The following is a 20,573-nucleotide window of genomic DNA, read 5'->3' as shown; positions in this document are numbered from 1 at the left end:
CATTTACTGTATACCTCCCTCCTGTATTAGATCTTCCAAAATGCATTACCTCACATTTGTCTGGATTAAACTCCATCTGCCATTTCTCCGCCCAAGTCTCCAACTGATCTATATCCTGCTGTATCCTCTGACAATCCTCATCACTATCCGCAACTCCACCAACCTTTGTGTCGTCCGCAAACTTACTAATCAGACACGCTACATTTTCCATTTATATATACTACAAACAGCAAAGGTCCCAGCACTGATCTCTGCAGAACACCACTAGTCACATCCCTCCATTCAGAAAAGCACCCTTCCACTGCTACCCTCTGTCTTCTATGACAGAGCCAGTTCTGCATCCATCTTGCCAGCTCACCTCTGATCCCGTGTGACTTCACCTTTCGTACCAGTCTGCCATGAGGGACCTTGTCAAAGGCTTTACTGAAGTCCATATAGATAACATCCACTGCCCTTCCTTCATCAATCATCTTCGTCACTTCCTCAAAAAACTCAATCAAGTTAATGAGACATGACCTCCCTTTCATAAAACCATGCTGTCTCTCGCTAATAAGTTCATTTGTTTCCAAATGGGAGTAAATCCTGTCCCGACGAATCCTCTCTAATAAGTTCCCTACCACTGACGTAAGGCTCACCGGCCTATAATTTCCTGGATTATCCTTGCTACCCTTCTTAAACAAAGGAACAACATTGGCTATTCTCCAGTCCTCTGGGACCTAACCTGTAGCCAATGAGGATACAAAGATTTCTATCAAGGCCTCAGCAATTTCCTCCCTTGCCTCCCTCAGTATTCTGGGGTAGATCCCATCAGGCCCTGGGGCCTTATCTACCTTAATGCTTTGCAACACCTCCTCCTTTTTGATAGCGACATGACCCAGACTATCTACACTCCCTTCCCTAGACTCATCATCCACCAAGTCCTTCTCTTTGGTGAATACTGATGCAAAGTTCTCATTTAGTACCTCGCCCATTTCCTCTGGCTGCAGGCATAGATTCCTTCCTCTGTCCTTGAGTGGGCCAACCCTTCCCCTGGCTACCCTCTTGCTCTTTATATATGTATAAAAAGCCTTGGGATTCTCCTTAATCCTTTTTGCCAATGACTTTTCATGACCCCTTTTAGCCCTATTGACTCCTTGCTTAAGTTCCTTCCTACTTTCTTTATATTCCTCAAGGGCTTCGTCTGTTCCCAGCCTTCTAGACTTTACGAATGCTTCCTTTTTCTTTTTGACTAGGCTCACAATATCCCTCACAAGGTTCCCGAAACTCGCCAAACTTATCCTTCTTCCTCACAGGAACATGCCGGTCCTGGATTCTAATCAACTGATGTTTGAAGGACTTCCACATGTCAGATGTTGATTTACCCTCAAAAAGTCACCCCCAATCTAAATTCTTCAGTTCCTGCCTAATATTGTTATAATTAGCCTTCCCCCAATTTAGCACATTCACTCGAGGACTACTCTTATCCTTATCCATAAGTACCTTAAAACTTATAGAATTATGGTCACTGTTCCCGAAATGCTCCCCTACTGAGACTTCAACCACCTGGCCGGGCTCATTCCCCAATACCAGGTCCAGAAGTGCTACAATAGTTTCTTTGATCAATACTGCCACCTATCACAGTCCCCCCTCCCCTTTTGTCTTTTCTTATCTTACCTGAATACCTTGTAGCCAGGAATATGAAGTCCCTAATCCTCCCCTTCTTTGAGTCAGGTCTCTGTTATTGCCTCAATATCTTAAATAGCACTGAAGCTCCCCAAACTCAATTGCTGCATGTCACATCTTCATCAGAGAATTTCAGTCAATTTGCCTGACCCGAATTCTAAGTCAGATACCAAAGATGAACAAAAAGTGTTCCAATCATCGCTTGAAGATTCTATCGGTATAGTACATTAAAAAAATGTAGATTCAGTTTCAGGTTAAGAAATGCCAAATGTAGGACTATTAAGGCATGTAAGTTCACACTGCAACTACACATTGCACTTAGTGTCCCATATCTGACCTGTTTTTAAATACTGCGGCCCTGATGTTATTCAACAAGTTTTGTGCCTCCATTCCACAAACCAGAGCTACGATAAAAATCTTTATTAGTTAATCCACAAATAAGCTATGTAACAATACAAGACATTACAGGGGCAATTTTGAAAGCTCAAATGTCAGTGCAGAGCTTGTGCTCACATCTGCCAAGTTTCCACACTGACTGCAAAGACTCCCTGTTACCCCCTATATTTCGAATACTACATATCCACATCAGATAGAAATTTTAAATTTAAGAAAACTTAAAGCTACAATACATTCCTGATAATTCAAATAAAAGCAAAATACTGCGGATGCTGGAAATCTGAAATAAAAACAAGAAATGCTGGAACCACTCAGCAGGTCTGGCAGCATCTGTGGAAAGAGAAGCAGAGTTAACGTTTCGGGTCAGTGACCCTTCATCGGAACCTGATAATTCAAAGTTGTTTTTGCACAAAAAATAATTTAAAACCAGCAACAGAAATAACACGACAAAGTGGTAATTTGGTGCTAAAAATGGAAATATCACACAATATGAATTGGATGACTTCAAATTGAGTAGACTGCATCACACTTTTCCTACCTGTGGATTGTGAAGATCATAAGCGCGTACCTTCATTCTGTACATAAAGAGCTCAGGAAAAGTTCAGGTTCATTTTTCAAATTGAGCAGATTCCTCTTAAATTGTATGAATTATTTGTTACGGAGATTTAAAAAGCTGTAATTTCTTCTACTGGTTGCCGTTTCACTTTAATTTGATACATGTAGACTTTTTTTGGTTTTTGGATGATCTCTTCCACCGAGGTGAAGCACACAGCTAAACCACAGGGTGCAACATGAATGGAGGTCCTTGTGAACAAAAAGGGAAGTCAGGATTTTGGTATGAATGGGAATTTACTGCAGAAGGGGAAGGTGGTGCTCCTTTTTCCTTTTAGTACTTGTAGTATTTGTGTAAGCTTGAGACAGCAAGTATTTAAAGTTTTGTTCAGCACTTTAGCACTGAGACCAAATTGGCTATGTCTATTTGCAACACAAGTTGGCTGGACCAGATATCTGATTGGTCCTCTTGGAGGACAAGACACACAACAGCTTGTCTCGAATGGTAATTTGATCCTATCTGCTGTAGAGTAATTCAATGTTCTCTGCACTGTATAATTTGATTCAGTCATTGCTAGATAGGCCACAGAGTTCAGACTATGGCACAGTGCTAACGCTACTGCTTTCAGAGAACACTCATACTCCTGGATTAGCAGCATACACAGCACTTACACGACTGAGTTCAGAGAATACACAGCATTCACCCTGCCGAGTTCAGAGAATGCACAGTGCTCCCACGACTGATTTCAGAGAAATCACACTGCCGAGTTCAGAGAACATACAGGGCTCGTACTACTGAATTCCAAAAACGCACAACACTCACTGCCGAATTCAGAGAATGCACGGCACTCACATGACTGAGTTCAGGAAGCACACAGCACTTACATTACTGAGTTCAGATAGGAAGGGTGAGGTCATGGGGGTTTTGACATGAGAATGAGAATTTTTAAAATCAAGGTTTTGGTGAACCATGAGTCAATGTAAGTCAGCGAGCACAAGGGCAATGGGTAAAAGGGATTCGCTACGAATTAGGATATGTGCATATATGTGATATGTTAGGATTTGGATGAGTTCAAGTTCACTGAAGATGGAAGATGGGAGGCTGGCCAGGATAACACTGGAAAAGTTGAGTCTGGTAAACATCACATAAAGGCAATGTCACGCATGTTGGTAGGACCAACACAAAATAGACTCACATTTTATAAAGTTTATTTATTCTTGCTCAGGATGCAGGCAAAACTAGCATTTACTGCCCATCCCTAGTTACCCTTAAGAAGGTGGTAGTAAGGTGCCTTCTTGAACCGCTGCAAACTGTACAGTGAATGTGTTTCCAGAGATCTAAGGTAGGGTGTTCCAGGATTTTGATCCAACCATGATGAAGGAATGGTGATATATGCCCAAGTCAGGATGGCGTGACCTGGAGGAAACTCAGAGGTGGTGGTGTTCCATGTAGAGGTTGCGGGTGTGGAAAGTGCTGTTGAAGAAGCCTTGGCGAGTTGCTGTATCTTGTAGATATTGTGCACTGCAGCCAAGCTGTGCCGGTAGTGGAGGGAGTGAATGTTTAAGATGATGGATAAGGTGCAAATGAAGCAGGATGCTTTGTTCTGGATGATGTCAACTTTCTTGAGTATCAGAGCAGCACTCATCCAAGCAAGTATCACACTCCTGATTTGTGCCTTGTAGGTGGTAGAAAGGCTTTGGGGAGTCAGAAGGTGAGTCAATTGTCACAGAAAACCCATTCTCTGACCTGTTCTTGTAGCCATACATTTACGTACCTGTTCCAGTTAAATTTCTGGTCAATGGTAATCCCGCCAGGATGTTGACAGTGGGGGATTTGGCAATGGTAATGCTGTTGAATGTCAAGAAGAGTAGTTTAGACACTAGTACTCCTCCATGTTGAACAGCACTTGGAGGAAGCACTGAGGGTGGCAAGGGCACAGAATGTACTCTGGGTGGGGGACTTCAATGTCCATCACCAAAAGTGGCTCGGTAGCACCACTACTGACCGAGCTGGCCGAGTCCTAAAGGACATATCGGCTAGACTGGGTATGTGGCAGGTGGTGAGGGAACCAACAAGAGGGGAAAACATACTTGACCTCGTCCTCACCAGTCTGCCTACGGCAGATGCATCTGTCCACTACTGTATTGGTAAGAGTGACCACCGCACAGTCGTTGTAGAGACGAAGTCCCGCCTTCACATTGAGGATACTCTCCTTCGTGTTGCGTGGCAGTACCACCATGCTAAATGGGATAGATTTTGAACAGATCTAGCAATGCAAAACTGGGCATCCATGAGGTGCTGTGGGCTATCAACAGCAGCAGAATTGTACTCAACCACAATCTGTGTAACCTCATGGCCCGGCATATCCCCCACTCTACCATTACCATCAAGCCAGGAGACCAACCCTGGTTCAATGAAGAGTGCAGGAGGGCATGCCAGCAGTAGCACCAGGCATACCTCAAAATGAGGTGTCAACCTGGTGAAGCTACAACACAGGACTATCTGCATGCCAAACTGCGTAAGCAGCATGTGATAGACAGAGCTAAGCAATCCCATAACCAACGGATCAGATCTAAGCTCTGCAGTCTTGCCACATCCAGCCGTGAATGGTGGTGGACAATTAAACAACTAACTGGAGGAGGTGGCTCCACAAATATCCCCATCCTCAATGATGGGGGAGCCCAGCACATCAGTGCGAAAGATAAGGCGGAAGCATTTGCAACAGTCTTCAGCCAGAAGTGCCGAGTTGATGATCCATCTCGGCCTCCTCCTTAAGTCCCCAGCATCACAGATGTCAGACTTCAGCCAATTCGATTCACTCCGCGTGATATCAAGAAACGACTGAAGGCACTGGATACTGCAAAGGCTATGGGCCCTGACAATATTCCGGCAATAGTACAGAAGACCTGTGCTCCAGAACCTGCCGCACCCCTAGCCAAGCTGTTCCAGTACAGCTACAACACTGGCATCTACCCTGTAATGTGGAAAATTGCTCAGATATGTCGTCTACACAAAAAGCAGGACAAGCCCAACCCGGCCAATTACCGCCCGATCAGCCTACTCTCAATCATCAGTAAAGTGATGGAAGGTGTCATCGACAGTGCCATCAAGCGGCACTTGCTTAGCAATAACCTGCTCAGTGACGCTCAGTTTGGGTTGGGCCAGGGCCACTCAGCTCCTGACCTCATTACAGCCTTGGTTCAAACATGGACAAAAGAGCTGAACTCAAGAGGTGAGGTCAGAGTGACTGCTCTTGACATCAAGGCAGCATTTGACAGAGCCCTAGCAAAACTGAGGTCAATGGGAATTGGGGGCAAAACCCTCCGTTGGTTGGAGTCATACCTAGCGCAAAGGAAGATGGTTGTGGTTGTTGGAGGTCAATCATCTGAGCTCCAGGACATCACTGCAGGAGTTCCTCAGGGTAGTGTCCTCGGCCCAACCATCTTCAGCTGCTTCATCAATGACCTTCCTTCAATCATAAGGTCAGAGGTGGGGATGTTTGCTGATGATTGCACAATGTTCAGCACCATTCGTGACTCCTCAGATACTGAAGCAGTCCGTGTGGAAATGCAGCAAGACCTGGATAATATCCAGGCTTGGGCTGATAAGTGGCAAGTAACATTCCCGCCAGGCAATGACCATCTCCCCTTGACATTCAATGGCATTACCATCGCTGAATCCCCCACTATCAACATCCTAGGGGCTACCATTGACCAGAAACTGAACTGGAATGGCCATATAAATACCGTGACTACAAGAGCAGGTCAGAGGCTAGGAATCCTGCAGCGGGTAACTCACCTCCTGACTCCCCAAAACCTGTCCACCATCTACAAGGCACAAATCAAGAGTGTGATGGAATACTCTCCACTTGCCTGGATGGGTGCAGCTCCAACAACACTCAAGAAGCTCGACACCACCCAGGACAAAGCGGCCTGCTTGATTGGCACCCATCCACAAACATTCACTCCCTCCACCACCGACACACAGTGGCAGCAGTGTGTACCATCTACAAGATGCACTGCCGCAATGCACCAAGGCTCCTTAGACAGCACCTTCCAAACCCACAATCTCTACCAACTAGAAGGACAAGGGCAGCAAATGCAAAGGAACACCATCACCTGCAAGTTCCCCTCCAAGTCACCATCCTGACTTGGAACTATATCGCCGTTCCTTCACTGTCGCTGGGTCAAAATCCTTCAACTGTTTCACTAAAGACTTTCCCTCTATTATAAGGTCAGAAGTGCAGATGTTTGCTGATGATTGCAGTGTCCTGTTCCATTCACAACTCCTCCAATCATGAAGCAGTCTGTGCCCACATGCAGCAAGACCTGGATAACGTTTGCACCATACAAGTGACAGGCAGTGACCAGCTTCAGCCAGAGAGTCTAACAACCTGCCCTTGACATTCAACAACATTACCATTGCTGAATCCACCGTCAACATCCTGGGGATCATCACTGACCAGAAACTTAATAGAATCAGTATGAAACATAAGTACTGCTACTACGAGAGCAGGTCAGAGGCTGGGCATTCTACAGTGAGTGACTCACATCCCAGCTCCCCAAAACTGACACCCAAGAAGCTCAACAGCATACAGGCCAAAGCAACCTGCTTGATTGGCAGTCCATTTACCACCTCCACCACCGGGCACCATAGCTCCAGTGTCTATTACCTACAAGATGCACAGTCACAACCCGCCAAGGCTCCTTCGACAAAACATTCCAAACCCACAAGCTCTGCCACCGCAAAGGACAAAGGCAGAAGGCGCATGGAAACACTACCACCTGCAAGTTCCCCTCCAAATCACACAACACCCGGACTTGCAATAATATTGCCTTTCCTTCATCATCACTGGGTAAAAATTCTGGAACTTCCTACCTAACAGCGTTGTGGGTTTACCTACACCACAAAGACTGCAGCGGTTCAAGAAGGCAACTCACCACCACCTTCTCAAGGGCAATTAGGAATGAGTAATAAATGCTGGCCTTACCAGTGACACCCACATCCCATGAACAAGTTAAAAAAAAACTGCCAGATTAGATTCGTCCTACCTTTTTGTCGACAAGACATAACTGGGTAATTTCTCAGGTAGACACCAATAGTTGTACTGGAACAGCTAGGTTAGATGTGTGATCAGGTCTGGAGCACAGCTGGTTGTTGTTGTATTCGGCGTGCTCAGCCATTTCTTAATGGCATGTGGAGTGAATCAAATTAGCTGAAAATGCGCATCTGTGATGGCGTGGACCTCAAAAGGAGGCAGAGATTGGTGATCCACCACCTTGGTAGTTCTAGCTGACGATGGTTGTGAATGTTTCAGCCTTGCCTTTTGCCTGCTCTCCCCTCCCATCCCTATCACCTCTCCCCCAGTTCATCTGCCCTCCCCCTCACCGCTCTCCTCTCTCCCTGCTTTATTGTCAAGTAGCAAGCTGATAGAAAACAGCTAGCAACAGGGAGAAAATGTGCTTCAGGCTCCGACTAGATGCATGTGCTGCTGCAACATCAAGTATGACAGAGTTCACCTCTCAGACTCCAAGCCAGCAGTCACAGCAGTGCAAAATAGTAAGCAAAAAATACTTAAAACACATGAAAAATTAATTACCTATAAATAAATATAGACTAAGATTAGTTAAGGACTAAAGATAAAGAAGTAGGATAATTAAACTAGGTTTCAAAATGCATGAAATTTTTCTGTAGCACTCACTGAACTTGGGTAAACAACCCCCAAACAAAGTGAATCACAGACAGCAGGTTACTGATTGGTTGGTGAGTCATACATTTCTTTGCCCTCTAGGCGAGGGGAGTGGTGTAAATTATAAACTAGGAATCTATAACTAATACTTCACTAAATAAATAATTTAAATTAGTCAAATTAATTAGTTTATTGTTTAGATTTTTTAAACTAAGTGAATTAATTACATAAAACTTTAATTAATTAGATAATTAAAACAAGGTTTGATAAAGATGACAGTGCAAGAGGTGTGCTGCATCTGCAGCATGTGGGTGTTTGTGGAGAGTAGCATGATCTCTGGCAACCACAACTGAAGTAACTGCAATTTGAGGAACTTTGGCTCAGAATTGTTCCTCCTTCAATGAACAGTGATCATAATATGACAGAATTTCATATCAAGTGTGAGAGTGATGTGGTTAAATCTGAAACTAGGCTCTTTAAACAACTCCAATTACGGAGGTATGAGGGTCAAGTTGGTTAAAGTAGATTGGGAATTTGGGGTGGTCAATAAATACTGGCTCTGTCAGCAAAGCTCCTATCCCATGAATGAATAAAAACAATTTAAAAATATGACAGTAACAAAGCAATGACAAACATTTAAAGAAGTAATTCATTTTTATCAATGAATATACATGTCTTTGAGGAATAAAAACTGAAATGGAAAAGTGGTACGATCATGGCTAATTAGATATGCTAAGAAGTTAGATTAAAAGAAAAGGCTGACAATGTTGCCAAAAAGAGTAGTAAGCCGGAGAATTGGGAGATTTTTAAAAATCATCAAAAAGCCAACCAAAAAAGTGATGAAAAGGGAGAATAAAGGGGTAATAATAGTAGGGGATTTCAACTTCCCCAATAGTAACTGGGATAGTCTTAGTGCAAAAGGCTTAAAGGGAGCAGAATTCTTAAAGTGCATTCAGGAGAGCTTTTTGAGGCAGCATGTAGAAAGTCCTACAAGAGAAGGGGCAGTACTGGACCTAATCTTAGGGAATGAAGCCGGACAAGTGGTAGAAGTGTCAGTGGGGGAGCATTTTGGGGATAGTGACCATAACTCTAAGATTTAAGGTAGTTATGGAAAAGGACAAAGATGGACCAGAAATAAAGGTACTGAATTGGGGGAAGGTCGATTTCAATATGATAAAACAGGATCTGTTTAATTGGTTTATTGTTTAGATTTGTGGGGATAGAGGAGAGCGGTGAGGGGGAGGGCAGATCAACTGGGGGAGAGGTGATAGGGGCGGGAGGGGAGAGAAGACAAAAGGCCAAAGTGAACTGGGAGCAGCTCCTTGTAGAAAGGTCAACATCAGACCAGTGGGAGTCATTCAAAAAGGAAATAGTGAGAGTTCAGGGCAAACATGTTCCCGTAAAGGTGAATGGTAGGACCAACAAGGCCAAGAAACCCTGGATGTCAAGGGATATAGAGGATTGGATAAGGGAAAAAAAGGCTTATGGCAGATTCAGAGGGCTGAAAACAGCAGAGGGCCTAGAGGAGTATAGAAAGTTTACAGGGGTACTTAAAAAAGTAATGAGGAGAGCGAAGTGGGGGGCATGAAAAAACACTGGCGGCCAAGATAAAGGAAAATCCCAAGGCATTTTATAAGTATATTAAGGGCAAGAGGATAACCAGGGAAGGGCCCATTTGGGACCAAGGTGGCAATCTGTGTGTGGAGCCGGAGGACGTAGGTAAGGTTTTAAATGATTACTTTTCATCTGCATTCACTATGGAGAGGGATGATGTCGGTGTAGAGATCAGGGAGGCGGATTGTGACATACTTGAACAAATTAGCATTGAAAGGGAGGAGGTTTTAGCGGGCATAAAAGTGGATAAATCCCCAGGCCCAGATCAGATGTATCCCAGGCAAGAGAGGAGAATGCAGGGGTTGTGACACAAATTTTCAAATCCTTTCTGGCTACAGGAGAGGTGCCAGAGGACTGGAGGACAGCGAATGTGGTACCATTATTCAAGAAGGGTAGTAGGGATAAACCAGGTAATTACAGGCCAGTGAGTTAAGGTGGTTAGGAAAGCATATGGGATAATTGCCTTTATTAGCTAAGGCATAGAATATACGAGCAGGGAGGTTATGATGGAGCTGTATAAAATGCTAGTTAGGCCACAGCTGGAGTGCTGTGTACAGTTCTGGTCGCCAGACTATAGGAAGGACGTGATTGCACTGGAGAGGGTGCAGAGGGGATTCACCAGGATATTGCCTGGGCTGGAGCATTTCATGTATGAAGGGAGACTGGGTAGGCTAGGGTTGTTTTCCTTAGAGCAGTGAAGGCTGAGGGGGGACCCGATTGAGGTATACAAAATTATGAGGGGCATAGATAGGGTAGATAGGAAGAAACTATTTCCCTTAGCAGAGGTGTCAATAACCAGGGGGCATAGAGTTAAGGAAATGGGCAGGAGGTTTAGAGGGGATTTGAGGAAGCACTTTTCACCCAGAGGGTGGTTGGAATCTGGAACAAACTGCCTGAAGGGGTGGCAGAGGTAGGAACCCTCACAACATTTAAGAAGTAATTAGATGAGCACTTGAAACACCATCGCATACAAGGCTATGGGCCAAGTGCTGGAAAATGGAATTAGAATAGATAGGTGCTCGATGGCCGGCATGGACACGATGGGCTGAAGGGCTTATTTCTGTGCCGTATAACTTTATGTCTCTAAACAAAGTGATTCCTGACAACGCAGTGGCCTGACATCATCAGAGTGCGCCAAGCTGTGCACACGCACAACTACATCTTGCCAGAACTTAGTGGCGCATGCGTGGGATGACGTCATCACGCAGCGTTAACGTCACTGCATATCTGCGCCAGGTCTATGTTCGCGCATGCCCAATAAAGCATCATCAGGTACGCAGCCCCTCACTCGGCTGGAGGAAGAGGCTGAATGGGAAACTGTGATGCTGGAGCTCGATCCCCTCGCTCCAGGCCTCGACGCTTCCTCCCCTCAGCCACGCGCTCCAGATCTCGTTGCTCCCCTGGCTGATTGTTCCTCATTTCGCGCCACCCCGCTTTCCGGCTGCTCAATCCCTGCCTCCTCCTCCAGCTGCTAGCTCTAGGCCGCGCCATTTCCCTCCTCTTAGCCACTCGCCCCTACGTCGATCTGTCACCCCTTGCTTCTTCAGGCGGTGCCTGGAGGCTGATGAAACGCGGAAGCGAGTGGCCGAGAGGAGCGAAGCAGCACGGCCCAGAGCTCACGGCTGGTGGGGGAGCAAGCTCCGGAGAGCGTGGTGACGCGAGTGGGAACAATTGGCCAGGGAAATGGGGGGGAGCAGCGAGGCCTGGAGCAAGCCGGGGGGAGCGGGAGGATGGTTGGGAAGCGGCCAGTGAGGAGGAGGGGGAGAAAGCAAGTTGCCAAGTTGGGGGAGCAGCCAGTGGGGCAGAAGCTAGTAGCTGCATTCGGGTAAGATCAGTCCTGGTCAGTCATATAAACGAATCAGAATAACAAACTGGCAGCACATTTTATACTCTGCCCGATTTTCTTTTCCATCTATCGGGGTGCCAATTCACTATCTTCCAATGGAAATTCAATCATAAAATTCCTTTTGTATTTAATAGGATTACTGGAATATTAAATGCATTTGAGGATTACAGCTGGTATCCTATAACTACATAGTAGCATATGACTGGGCTTCCACCCATCTTAATGTAAGGTTAGTTTGCTGGAACGATCTAGGCACAAGCATTTCCAGTGATAAATTGAGCAGCGCCATCTTTAATAAAAGCAAAATACTGCGGATGCTGGAAATCTGAAACAAAAACAAGAAATGCTGGAATCACTCAGCAGGTCTGGCAGCATCTCTTTCCACAGATGCTGCCAGACCTGCTGAGTGATTCCAGCGCCATCTTTAATCCTGGCAGCTGCCTGAACGTCGCAGACACTGACATTCCAGTTGAGAGCCTGCATTTGCGCATGTGCAAGCACTGCGCCACCTAGTGGTTGTATTGTCAGCAAAAGCAGCTGTCTCTAAAACAGAATGAGAGTAAACCGCAAAAAATCTTAATACATTCTTTAAGAGTTTTTAACAAGTATGTAAAAAGGAAGAGATTAGTGAAAGTAAACATAGGTCCCTTAGAGGTAGAGACAGGATAAAGTATAATAGAGAATTTAAAAAATGGCAGAGATGTTAAACATTTTGTTTCTGTCTTCACAGTAGAATACACAAAGAACAAATTTGAAATTGTGGGCAACCAAGGACCTAACAAGAGTGAGAAACGTAAAATGATCAATATTAGTAAAGAAACAGTACTCCAGAAAAGAATCGGACTAAAAGCTGATAAATCCTGTACCTAATAGCCTACATTCTAAGGTTTCAAAAGAGGTTGTTGCAGAGATAGTGGATGCATTGGTTTTGATCTTCCAGAATTCCCTAAATTCTAGAACACTCTGCATGGATCGGAAGGTAGCGAATGTAACTTCACTGTTCTAGAAAAGGAAAGAAAACAGGGAACTATAGGCCAGTTAGCATGACATCAGTAGTAGGAAAATGCTAGAAGCTATTATTAAAGACATAGTAACAGGACACTTGGAAAATTCACAATATAATTAGGCAGAGACAACACAGTTTTATGACAAATCTATTAAGGGTTTTTTGAGGGTGTAACGAGTAAGGTAGATAAGAGGGAACCCGTGGATGTAGTATATTTGGATTTTTAGAAGGCATTCGATTAGGTGCCATACAAGAGGCTGTAACACATTAGAGCTCATGAGATTGGGGGTAATAAGTTAGCATAGACTTGAGGATTGGTGACGGACAGAAAAATTTGCGAAGGTCTGCCTCCCCTCCTCTCTTTGCTGCATTCAAGAGAGTTTCTCTCCTCCCCACCTCAATGAGACTTCTGTTCCATTCTCTCTTGCCACCCAAATCAACCACTATCACTTTTCCCAATCAGCAGGACTTCTCTTTCTTCCCTGGATATGCTCTCATTCCTTAACAGAGCATGTTAAAGAGATGCCAAATGCTGAAAAATGAAGCTGGACACAGACCCTTTTCTTCTAGTTGGTTTATTCACAGAATGCAGCATTGAGTATCTCTGCCTCCTGCTTTCCACCCGTGTCCCAGCAGGCTCTCTTTATATCCACTTTAAGTCCTTAATTAAACAATGCCCTTCTTCTGTGTATCTTTAACAACATAATTAACCTACCATTAACAGAGCACCTCTTTTCCCTCATGCTTTCCTTGAGGAAGCTGTCTTCTATCACTCCGAAGGATCTCTGCCAACCTCCCTTTCTTCCTGCCCCCACAAGGGCGGGGGTTCTCTCGATTGTATTTTTTCTTGTCGCTTTATAAGAAAAAAATGCTGACACTTAAACGTGATTTTATTTTGGCCTCAGTTGACACAGGGACTCCTGCAAATGGCAGAAACCTGTGGAAGGAAACTCATGTTCCCCCTTCCTGAAAATTAAAAAATGGGAAGCACCTGAGAAATAAGTTTGCTCAGTATGATTTTACTTATGTTTTGACAGTTGTACACTTTATTATATAAAATGCTATGCCCCTGTTTAACCGTTAAAGGATACTTCTTTGAATCAGCATAAACTTGGAGAACAACTCGCTCAGGTGGTTCCTCCTCTGTAAAACTCCAGAGTCTTTCCTTTGCGACAGCAGCCTCGACAGCAGTTGCCAACTGTGACAGAAAAGTTAGAAACAATTGCAATACTTAGCTAAAATGAACATGCACCTTTTAAATACTCAGTTTATAACTGATCATTGGAGGCCATCAACCAAGAGGCACGGATTTGTGGAACATTAGTAGTATTGCTGATATCAACATACAAAATGTTGGGAAGAAAACAACCACCTAATTACAACGTGAAACTGACTGCGTCTTAAATTGTCTTCCATGGTTACCCACCTAACTACAGAAACTGCATTTTAAAATAATTCATTGGCTTTGAAGCACTTTAGGATATTCTGTCAGACAATGTAAATGTTAGTTCTTTCTTTCAACAAGGAATAATATAGCAGGTTGCATGATTGTGGTATGCTACAGTATCAACCTGAATATCGGTAAAAGATTGCTGCATGGTAATACATCTGCATGGGATATAAAACAATGTTTTATGGAGGTCAACTCCATAGATCATATTTATCAGATTATTACACAATATTCTGCTTATGTCACAGGTTGCTATGTTTTAGCTTTCACACCCAGTATTTACCATATAATATTTTTTTCTGGATGAAAAACATAGCTGAAAAATTTCCTATGAAAGATGGAACCTTGATGTTTTTAATTTGTAAAATTGCAACAAATATTAATAAATAAAATCTGAAACCTATTACTCCATATTGTTCAGTGGAGCTCCACTTCAATTGCTAAACCATACATTTTTATATAGCATTTCTCATTTAAAAGAACGAGGTAAGCTATTATGTAGGAAGTGAATCAAGTTACGACATTTAAACTGAAAGAGTGCAGTGCTTTCTAGGTTGACTGTAAGGTGAGTTGATAGAGAAGACTGAATTCATCAATAGTGTCCAAGAGGCAGAAAGGTCTTAAAGGATGTCATTTTTGACTTGGACTAGAATGGTCTTGGAAGGTAGATACATTGATAGATATCAACATACAGAAAACAGAAGAGGAACTCTTGGAATCAAAACAAAATACTACTGTTGAAAACTGGGGAAAGAATTTTGAATCACTGGGATGTAAAGCCTCCAGAATAATGGGTAGACAGTGGCACAGCGGGTAATGTCACTGAGCTAGTAATCCAGAGGCCCAGGCTAATGGCCTGGGGACACAGGTTCAAATCCCACCATTTAAATTCAATTAATTAATAAACAATCTGAAATTGAAAGCTTATCTCATTAATGGTGCCATGAAACTATCACTCACTGTTGTAAAAACCCATCTGGTTCACGAATGTCCTTTAGGGAAGGAAATCTGCCATCCTTACCTGGTCTGGCCTACATGTGATTCCAGATCCACAGCAATGTGGTTGACTTTTAACTGCCCTCTCAAATGGCCTAGCAAACCACTCAATTGTCAAAGACAATTAGGGATGGGCAACAAATGCTGGTCTTACCAGCAACACCCAACCCCCATGAAAGATTTTTTTTTTTAAATTCCATTTAAAAGTCACCAATATTGATTTTAAGCTGCTGAAACATAAAGTTCTCCATGTACCACAAATTATAACCTTAGAATGCTAATCACACTGGGGAAGATTTACCTGCCTAGATACTTAGAAGTGCTTTGGAGTGCATATAGAAGGGTCATCTAACTTTCATAATCTTCTCTTCAATCACCCTGCACAGTGCTATCATAAAAGGGTAAAAGGTCATTCAACCATCAACTTTTCCCCTCTAGCAGTAAACTAGCAAGAGACATTAAAACAGATTGTAAAAGCTTCTATAGGTAAACAAAAAGGAAACAAGGGTCCGTTATAGGCAGAGACAGGAGAAATTAAATTGGGAAATAAGGAAATGGTAAAGACATTAAACAAATACTTTTACTTTGTATCTGGCTTCAGAGTAGAAGACAAAAAAAAATTCCGAAATAGTTTCGTACCAAGGGATCTAGTGAGAATGAATAACTTAAAAGAAATTAGTATTAGTAAAGAGAAAGTACTGGGGAAATCAATGGGACTAGAACATGGCAAATCCCCTGTCCCTGATGGCCTAATCCTAGGGTTTTAAAAGAAGTGGCTACAAAGATAGTGACGCTTAAGTTTTAATTTCCCTTAAATTCCCTAATTTTAGAATGGTCCCTGCTGATTGTTAGACAGCAAACATCACCCTTTTATTCAAGAAAGGAGGGAAACAGGAAACAGTTAGCCTGACATTAGTAGGAAAATTGCTATATTATTATATTGGTATCAGAGCAGTTAGAAACTCATATGGTTGGGCAGAGTTAACATAGATTTATGAAAGGGAAATCGTGTTTGACAAATCTGTTACGAGTTTTTTTTTGAGGTTGTAACTAGCAGGGTAGATAAAGGGGAGCCAGTAGATGAAGTGCATTTGGATTTTCAAGAAGCATTCAATAAAGTGCCACATTAGAGGATATTGCATAAAATTAGGGCTCATGGAATTGGGGGTAATATATTAGCATGCATTGAGGATTGGTAAATATTCAGAAAATGGACAGGAGAATGAATGGGTCATTTTCAGGTTAGCAGGAAGTAACTAGTTGGGTACCACAAGCATCAGTACTGTGGGCCTCAGCTATATACAATCTATATCAATGACTTAGATGAGAGGTCTGAGTGTTATGTATCCAAGTTTGCTGATGATATGAAGCTAGGTAGGAAAGTAAGCTGTGAGGTGGAGGCAAAGAAACTGCAAAAGGATATCGATAGGTTAAATGAGTTGGCAAGAACATGGCAGATGGAATATAACATACAGAAATATGAAGTTATCCACGTTGGTAGGAAAAACAGAAAAGCAGAGTACTTTTTTTAGAAGATGAGAGACTTGGAAATGTTGGTATTCAGAGGATGTTTTTGTACACGAATCACAAAAAGTTGACATATAGGTACAGTAAGCAATCTGGAAAGCAAATGGTATCTTAGCCATTATTACTAAGGGACTGGAGTGCATTTTACATCATAAGAAATGTCATCATTGTTGTGTGAAGAGAACACAGTTTAATTTTATCAGTAAGCTTTTGGCATGGTTGTGAGATATTAGACGGGTAGCTAAAAGATAATCATAGTGCTCAACAGACTTAAGTCACTACAGTAGATACAATAAAGTTGAAATAGCACAGCCACTGCTGAAAGCTAACTTTTCCAAGTACAGAAAAGCAAGTGTTCTGAACATTAATCTGATGATTTGTTCAAGTAGGCAGAGAATGGCAACATCATGAAAGAAACTTTGGGTACAAAACAAATGACCTATCCCATAATCTTTCATATTCTTTGTTACGACTGAGGCGGGAGGAGTGCACTGTTAATTCAGTCCCACTTCTCCACAGGTCACAACATATTCTTTAAATTTTTCCACTTGTTGAAGCAGTCAATCAGATACACTATATTTCCCCAGAATAGAACACACTAACCAGGTTTCTTTACTAAACAAAATTAACAGTTTATTATAAAATAAGTCTTAACTAGTAAAGAAATAAAACAATATCACATAAATCAAAGTTTTTAAAAAGTCCCCTTTACCTTCGTCCCTTCACACTCATACACACACATACACATATATATATTCTGGTTAATCGAAAAAGCAAAAAAAAAGATTTTTAGATCAGAGCCCTAGTACAGACAAAAAAAACACACTCAGGCACATCAGTTGCCCACCCCTGAAAAAATAGCAGATGAAGCACGCTGTACCAAATTGGCACACAGTCCTACCTCCGAGCACACACAGGTAGGATTGTTAGAATCTTCCAGAATTAGCTCTCTTCAGGCAGCATTGTAAAGTAATTTAGCAGGCCTTCTTGAAATACAGGAAACAATATGAACTGACACACTGAACTTCACACAGTCTTTTAGGGAACTGGGAGAAAACAAGCTGGGTTGTAGTCTTTTGTTCTTCTTTGGAAAGCGCCTCTTTTTTCTGCCCTTTTTTCACGCTTTAGCAGCACCTGATTTTTTAAAAACATTCAGCAAGAATCTGGTCTCTTCCTCCAGAAGGTAAAACACATACGCAAACTGAGTAACAACCGGAAAGCTTGACAGTTTTCTGCCCAGCCAGATTTTCTGTTGCCACTGGGCTTGTCCAATCAAAGAGGTGCTTGTCAATTTCTGCCCTTGTTGCCAGGGCTTCTGTTCTAAGCCATGTGCCGAGCCATGTGACAAACAGCAACACTGTTGCCAATCCAGCTCCCTCAGTCCCCTTGATTTTAAAAAACTGATCCAACATTTATTTAGCTTAACTATAAATTCCTCTTCAAAAAAAATATTTTTAACAAAAGAGTCACTTTTATAAAACCTCTACCCTTTTTAAAATGTGTTTCATTACAAAGTGTTGGAAAAACAGAAACCACATTTTCCCACTCATACTAATTCACCCTCTTTATTCGAATAACTTGAGCAAAGTTAGATTACCAATAAAGCATCCGCAATAACATTATTTTTACCCGCAATGTGGATAATCTTTAAATGATACGGTTGTAACAGTAAACTCCATCGGAATAGTCTTGCATTCTGATTTTTAAATTTTTCCACTAAGGTTAGGGGGTTATGATCGGTATACAGAAATGTCTCTCTGTAGTCGTGGCAGACATAGACTTCAAAATGTTTAAAAGCCAACAATAGACCTAAGGCTTCTTTTTCCACTGTGGAATATCTCTTTTGATGTCAATTTAGTTTTTTGGAAACAAAGTGACTCCTAACAACGCAGTGGCCCGCTGATGTCATCAGAGCACTCCAAGCGCAAACGGTCCACTGCTCTCAGTGAGATGCTGCGCAAGCGCAATCTACATCTCGTCAGGACTAATTGGCGCACGCGCGGGGAAATGTCATCGCGTAACGCCAATGTCATCAAGCAGCTGAATGAGGCACTTTGAGGCTAGAGCTCGATCCCCGCTACTCGCTCCCGCTCCCCCAACTCAGCTACTCTCTCCCGCCCCACTGGCCGCACCCCCTATTCGCCTACAGGTCTCCACGTTTTCTCTCCTTCCCCCCTCCTCCCCACTGGCCGCTTCCCCCCCTTAGCCGCTTGCTCCAAATCTCTCCACTGCTCCCCCCCACTCCCCTCAGCCGAATGTTCTCCACTCCTCGTTACCCCACCCCCGCCACCCCACTCTCCGGCGGCCCGCTCCCCACCCCCCTCCAGCCGCTAGCTCTAGGTCGCGCCGCTTCCCTTCTCACGACCACTCGCTCCTATGTTGCCCCGTCACTCCTCGCGGCCTGCCTTGCTTCTTCGGGTGGTGGAGAACGATCGAACGTGGGAGCGAGTGGCTGAGAGGAGAGGAGTGCCGCGACCTAGAGCTAACAGCTGGAGGGGGAGGGGAGGGGGGAAGCGAGGAGCAGGAAACAATTGGCAGAGGAAAGTGGAAGGGGGGAGCAGTGGCGAGGTCTGGTGTGAGCAGCTGAGGGAGGGGGGGAAATGACGAGGCTATAGCGAGTGCTTAAGGGAAGGCAGCGGGGAGCCAGCCGTGAGAAGACGTGCGCAGGAGGGACTGAAAGAGGGTATTTTTGAGTTGGTTGTTTTTCTGTGATAAATTGAGCAGTGCCATCTTTAATCCTGGCAGTTGCCTAAACGCCGAAGTGACATTTCAGGGGAAGAGGCTGTATTTGCGCATGTGCTAGGACTGCGCCACCTGGTGGTTGCATTGTCAACAAACGCAGCCTTTTGGAAAAGTATCTCACTGGCCTTTCTATTCCCGTTTCATCATCTTGTAACAGGCTGCACCGACCCCCAGGTTACTCGCATCAACTGCTACCTTGAAGCGCTTAGTGAAATTTGGAGCAGCCAACACTGGCTCATTAATCAAAATTGCTTTCAGCCTTTCAAAGGATGCTTGTGACTCTCCTGACCACACTACCTCGGTTAACATTTTCTGTAGTAAATCAGCTACAGTACTGAAATTTGGTACAAACTTTCAGTAGAAACCATACATCTGCAAAAACCTCATGATTTCTTGTTTAGTCTTAGGGGTAGGGAACTCCACCAATGCTTGTACTTTCATAATTCTTGCTAACACTTGCCCTTACATGCTCGAGGTAAGTCAGTCTTGCTTTTGCAAATTCGCTTTTGGCAAGGTTTATTACTAAATTAGCCGATTGTAAATTTTTTAACAGAGTTTCTAGTTGCTCCAAGTGGTCCTTTCAAGTGTCACTACAGGCCAGCACGATATCAAGGTAAACTGAAATAAAAGCAAAATACTGCGGATGCTGGAAATCTGAAATAAAAACAAGAAATGCTGGTAATACTCAGCAGGTCTGGCAGCATCTGTGGAGAGAGAAGCAGAGTTAACATTTCAGGTCAGTGACCCTTCTTCGGAACTGACAAATATTAGAAATGTCAAAGCTTATAAGCAAGTGGGGGTGGGGCAAGAGATAACAAAGGAGAAGGTGTAGATTGGACAAGGCCACAGATTAGCTGACCAAAAGGTCATGGAGCAAAGGCAAACAATATGTTAATGGTGTGTTGAAAGACAAAGCATTAGTACAGATAGGGTGTTAACGGACTGAAGATTGAACAGCAGCAAGTACAAACATGAAAAAAAAAGTGGGTAAGCAAACTGAACAAACTAAGATGAAATGAAATAAACATACAAAAAAAATTTTTTTTAATTTAAAAAAGAAAAAAATAACTAAAAATATAAGTAAAATGAGGG

General features: G+C 43.3%; 1 protein-coding gene across 7 annotated transcripts in view; it reads right to left on the bottom strand.

The window, feature by feature from the left end:
- Positions 1–20,573, bottom strand: part of odr4 (odr-4 GPCR localization factor homolog) — a 127,095-nt gene that overhangs the window by 66,550 nt on the left and 39,972 nt on the right. For all 7 annotated transcript variants that reach the window (XM_068037384.1, XM_068037387.1, XM_068037382.1 and 4 more), the window contains 2 exons: positions 13,858–13,964; positions 2,597–2,633 (listed from right to left, as the gene is read on the bottom strand). In XM_068037384.1, the coding sequence (XP_067893485.1) occupies positions 2,597–2,633; positions 13,858–13,964 (144 nt within the window). The remainder of the gene's footprint in view (positions 1–2,596; positions 2,634–13,857; positions 13,965–20,573) is intronic.

Source organism: Heterodontus francisci, chromosome 8 (assembly GCF_036365525.1).
Source record: "Heterodontus francisci isolate sHetFra1 chromosome 8, sHetFra1.hap1, whole genome shotgun sequence".
Taxonomy (NCBI): domain Eukaryota; kingdom Metazoa; phylum Chordata; class Chondrichthyes; order Heterodontiformes; family Heterodontidae; genus Heterodontus; species Heterodontus francisci.
The sequence above is the reverse complement of the archived record's forward strand: the minus strand, read 5'-3'. Positions and strand labels throughout refer to the sequence as shown.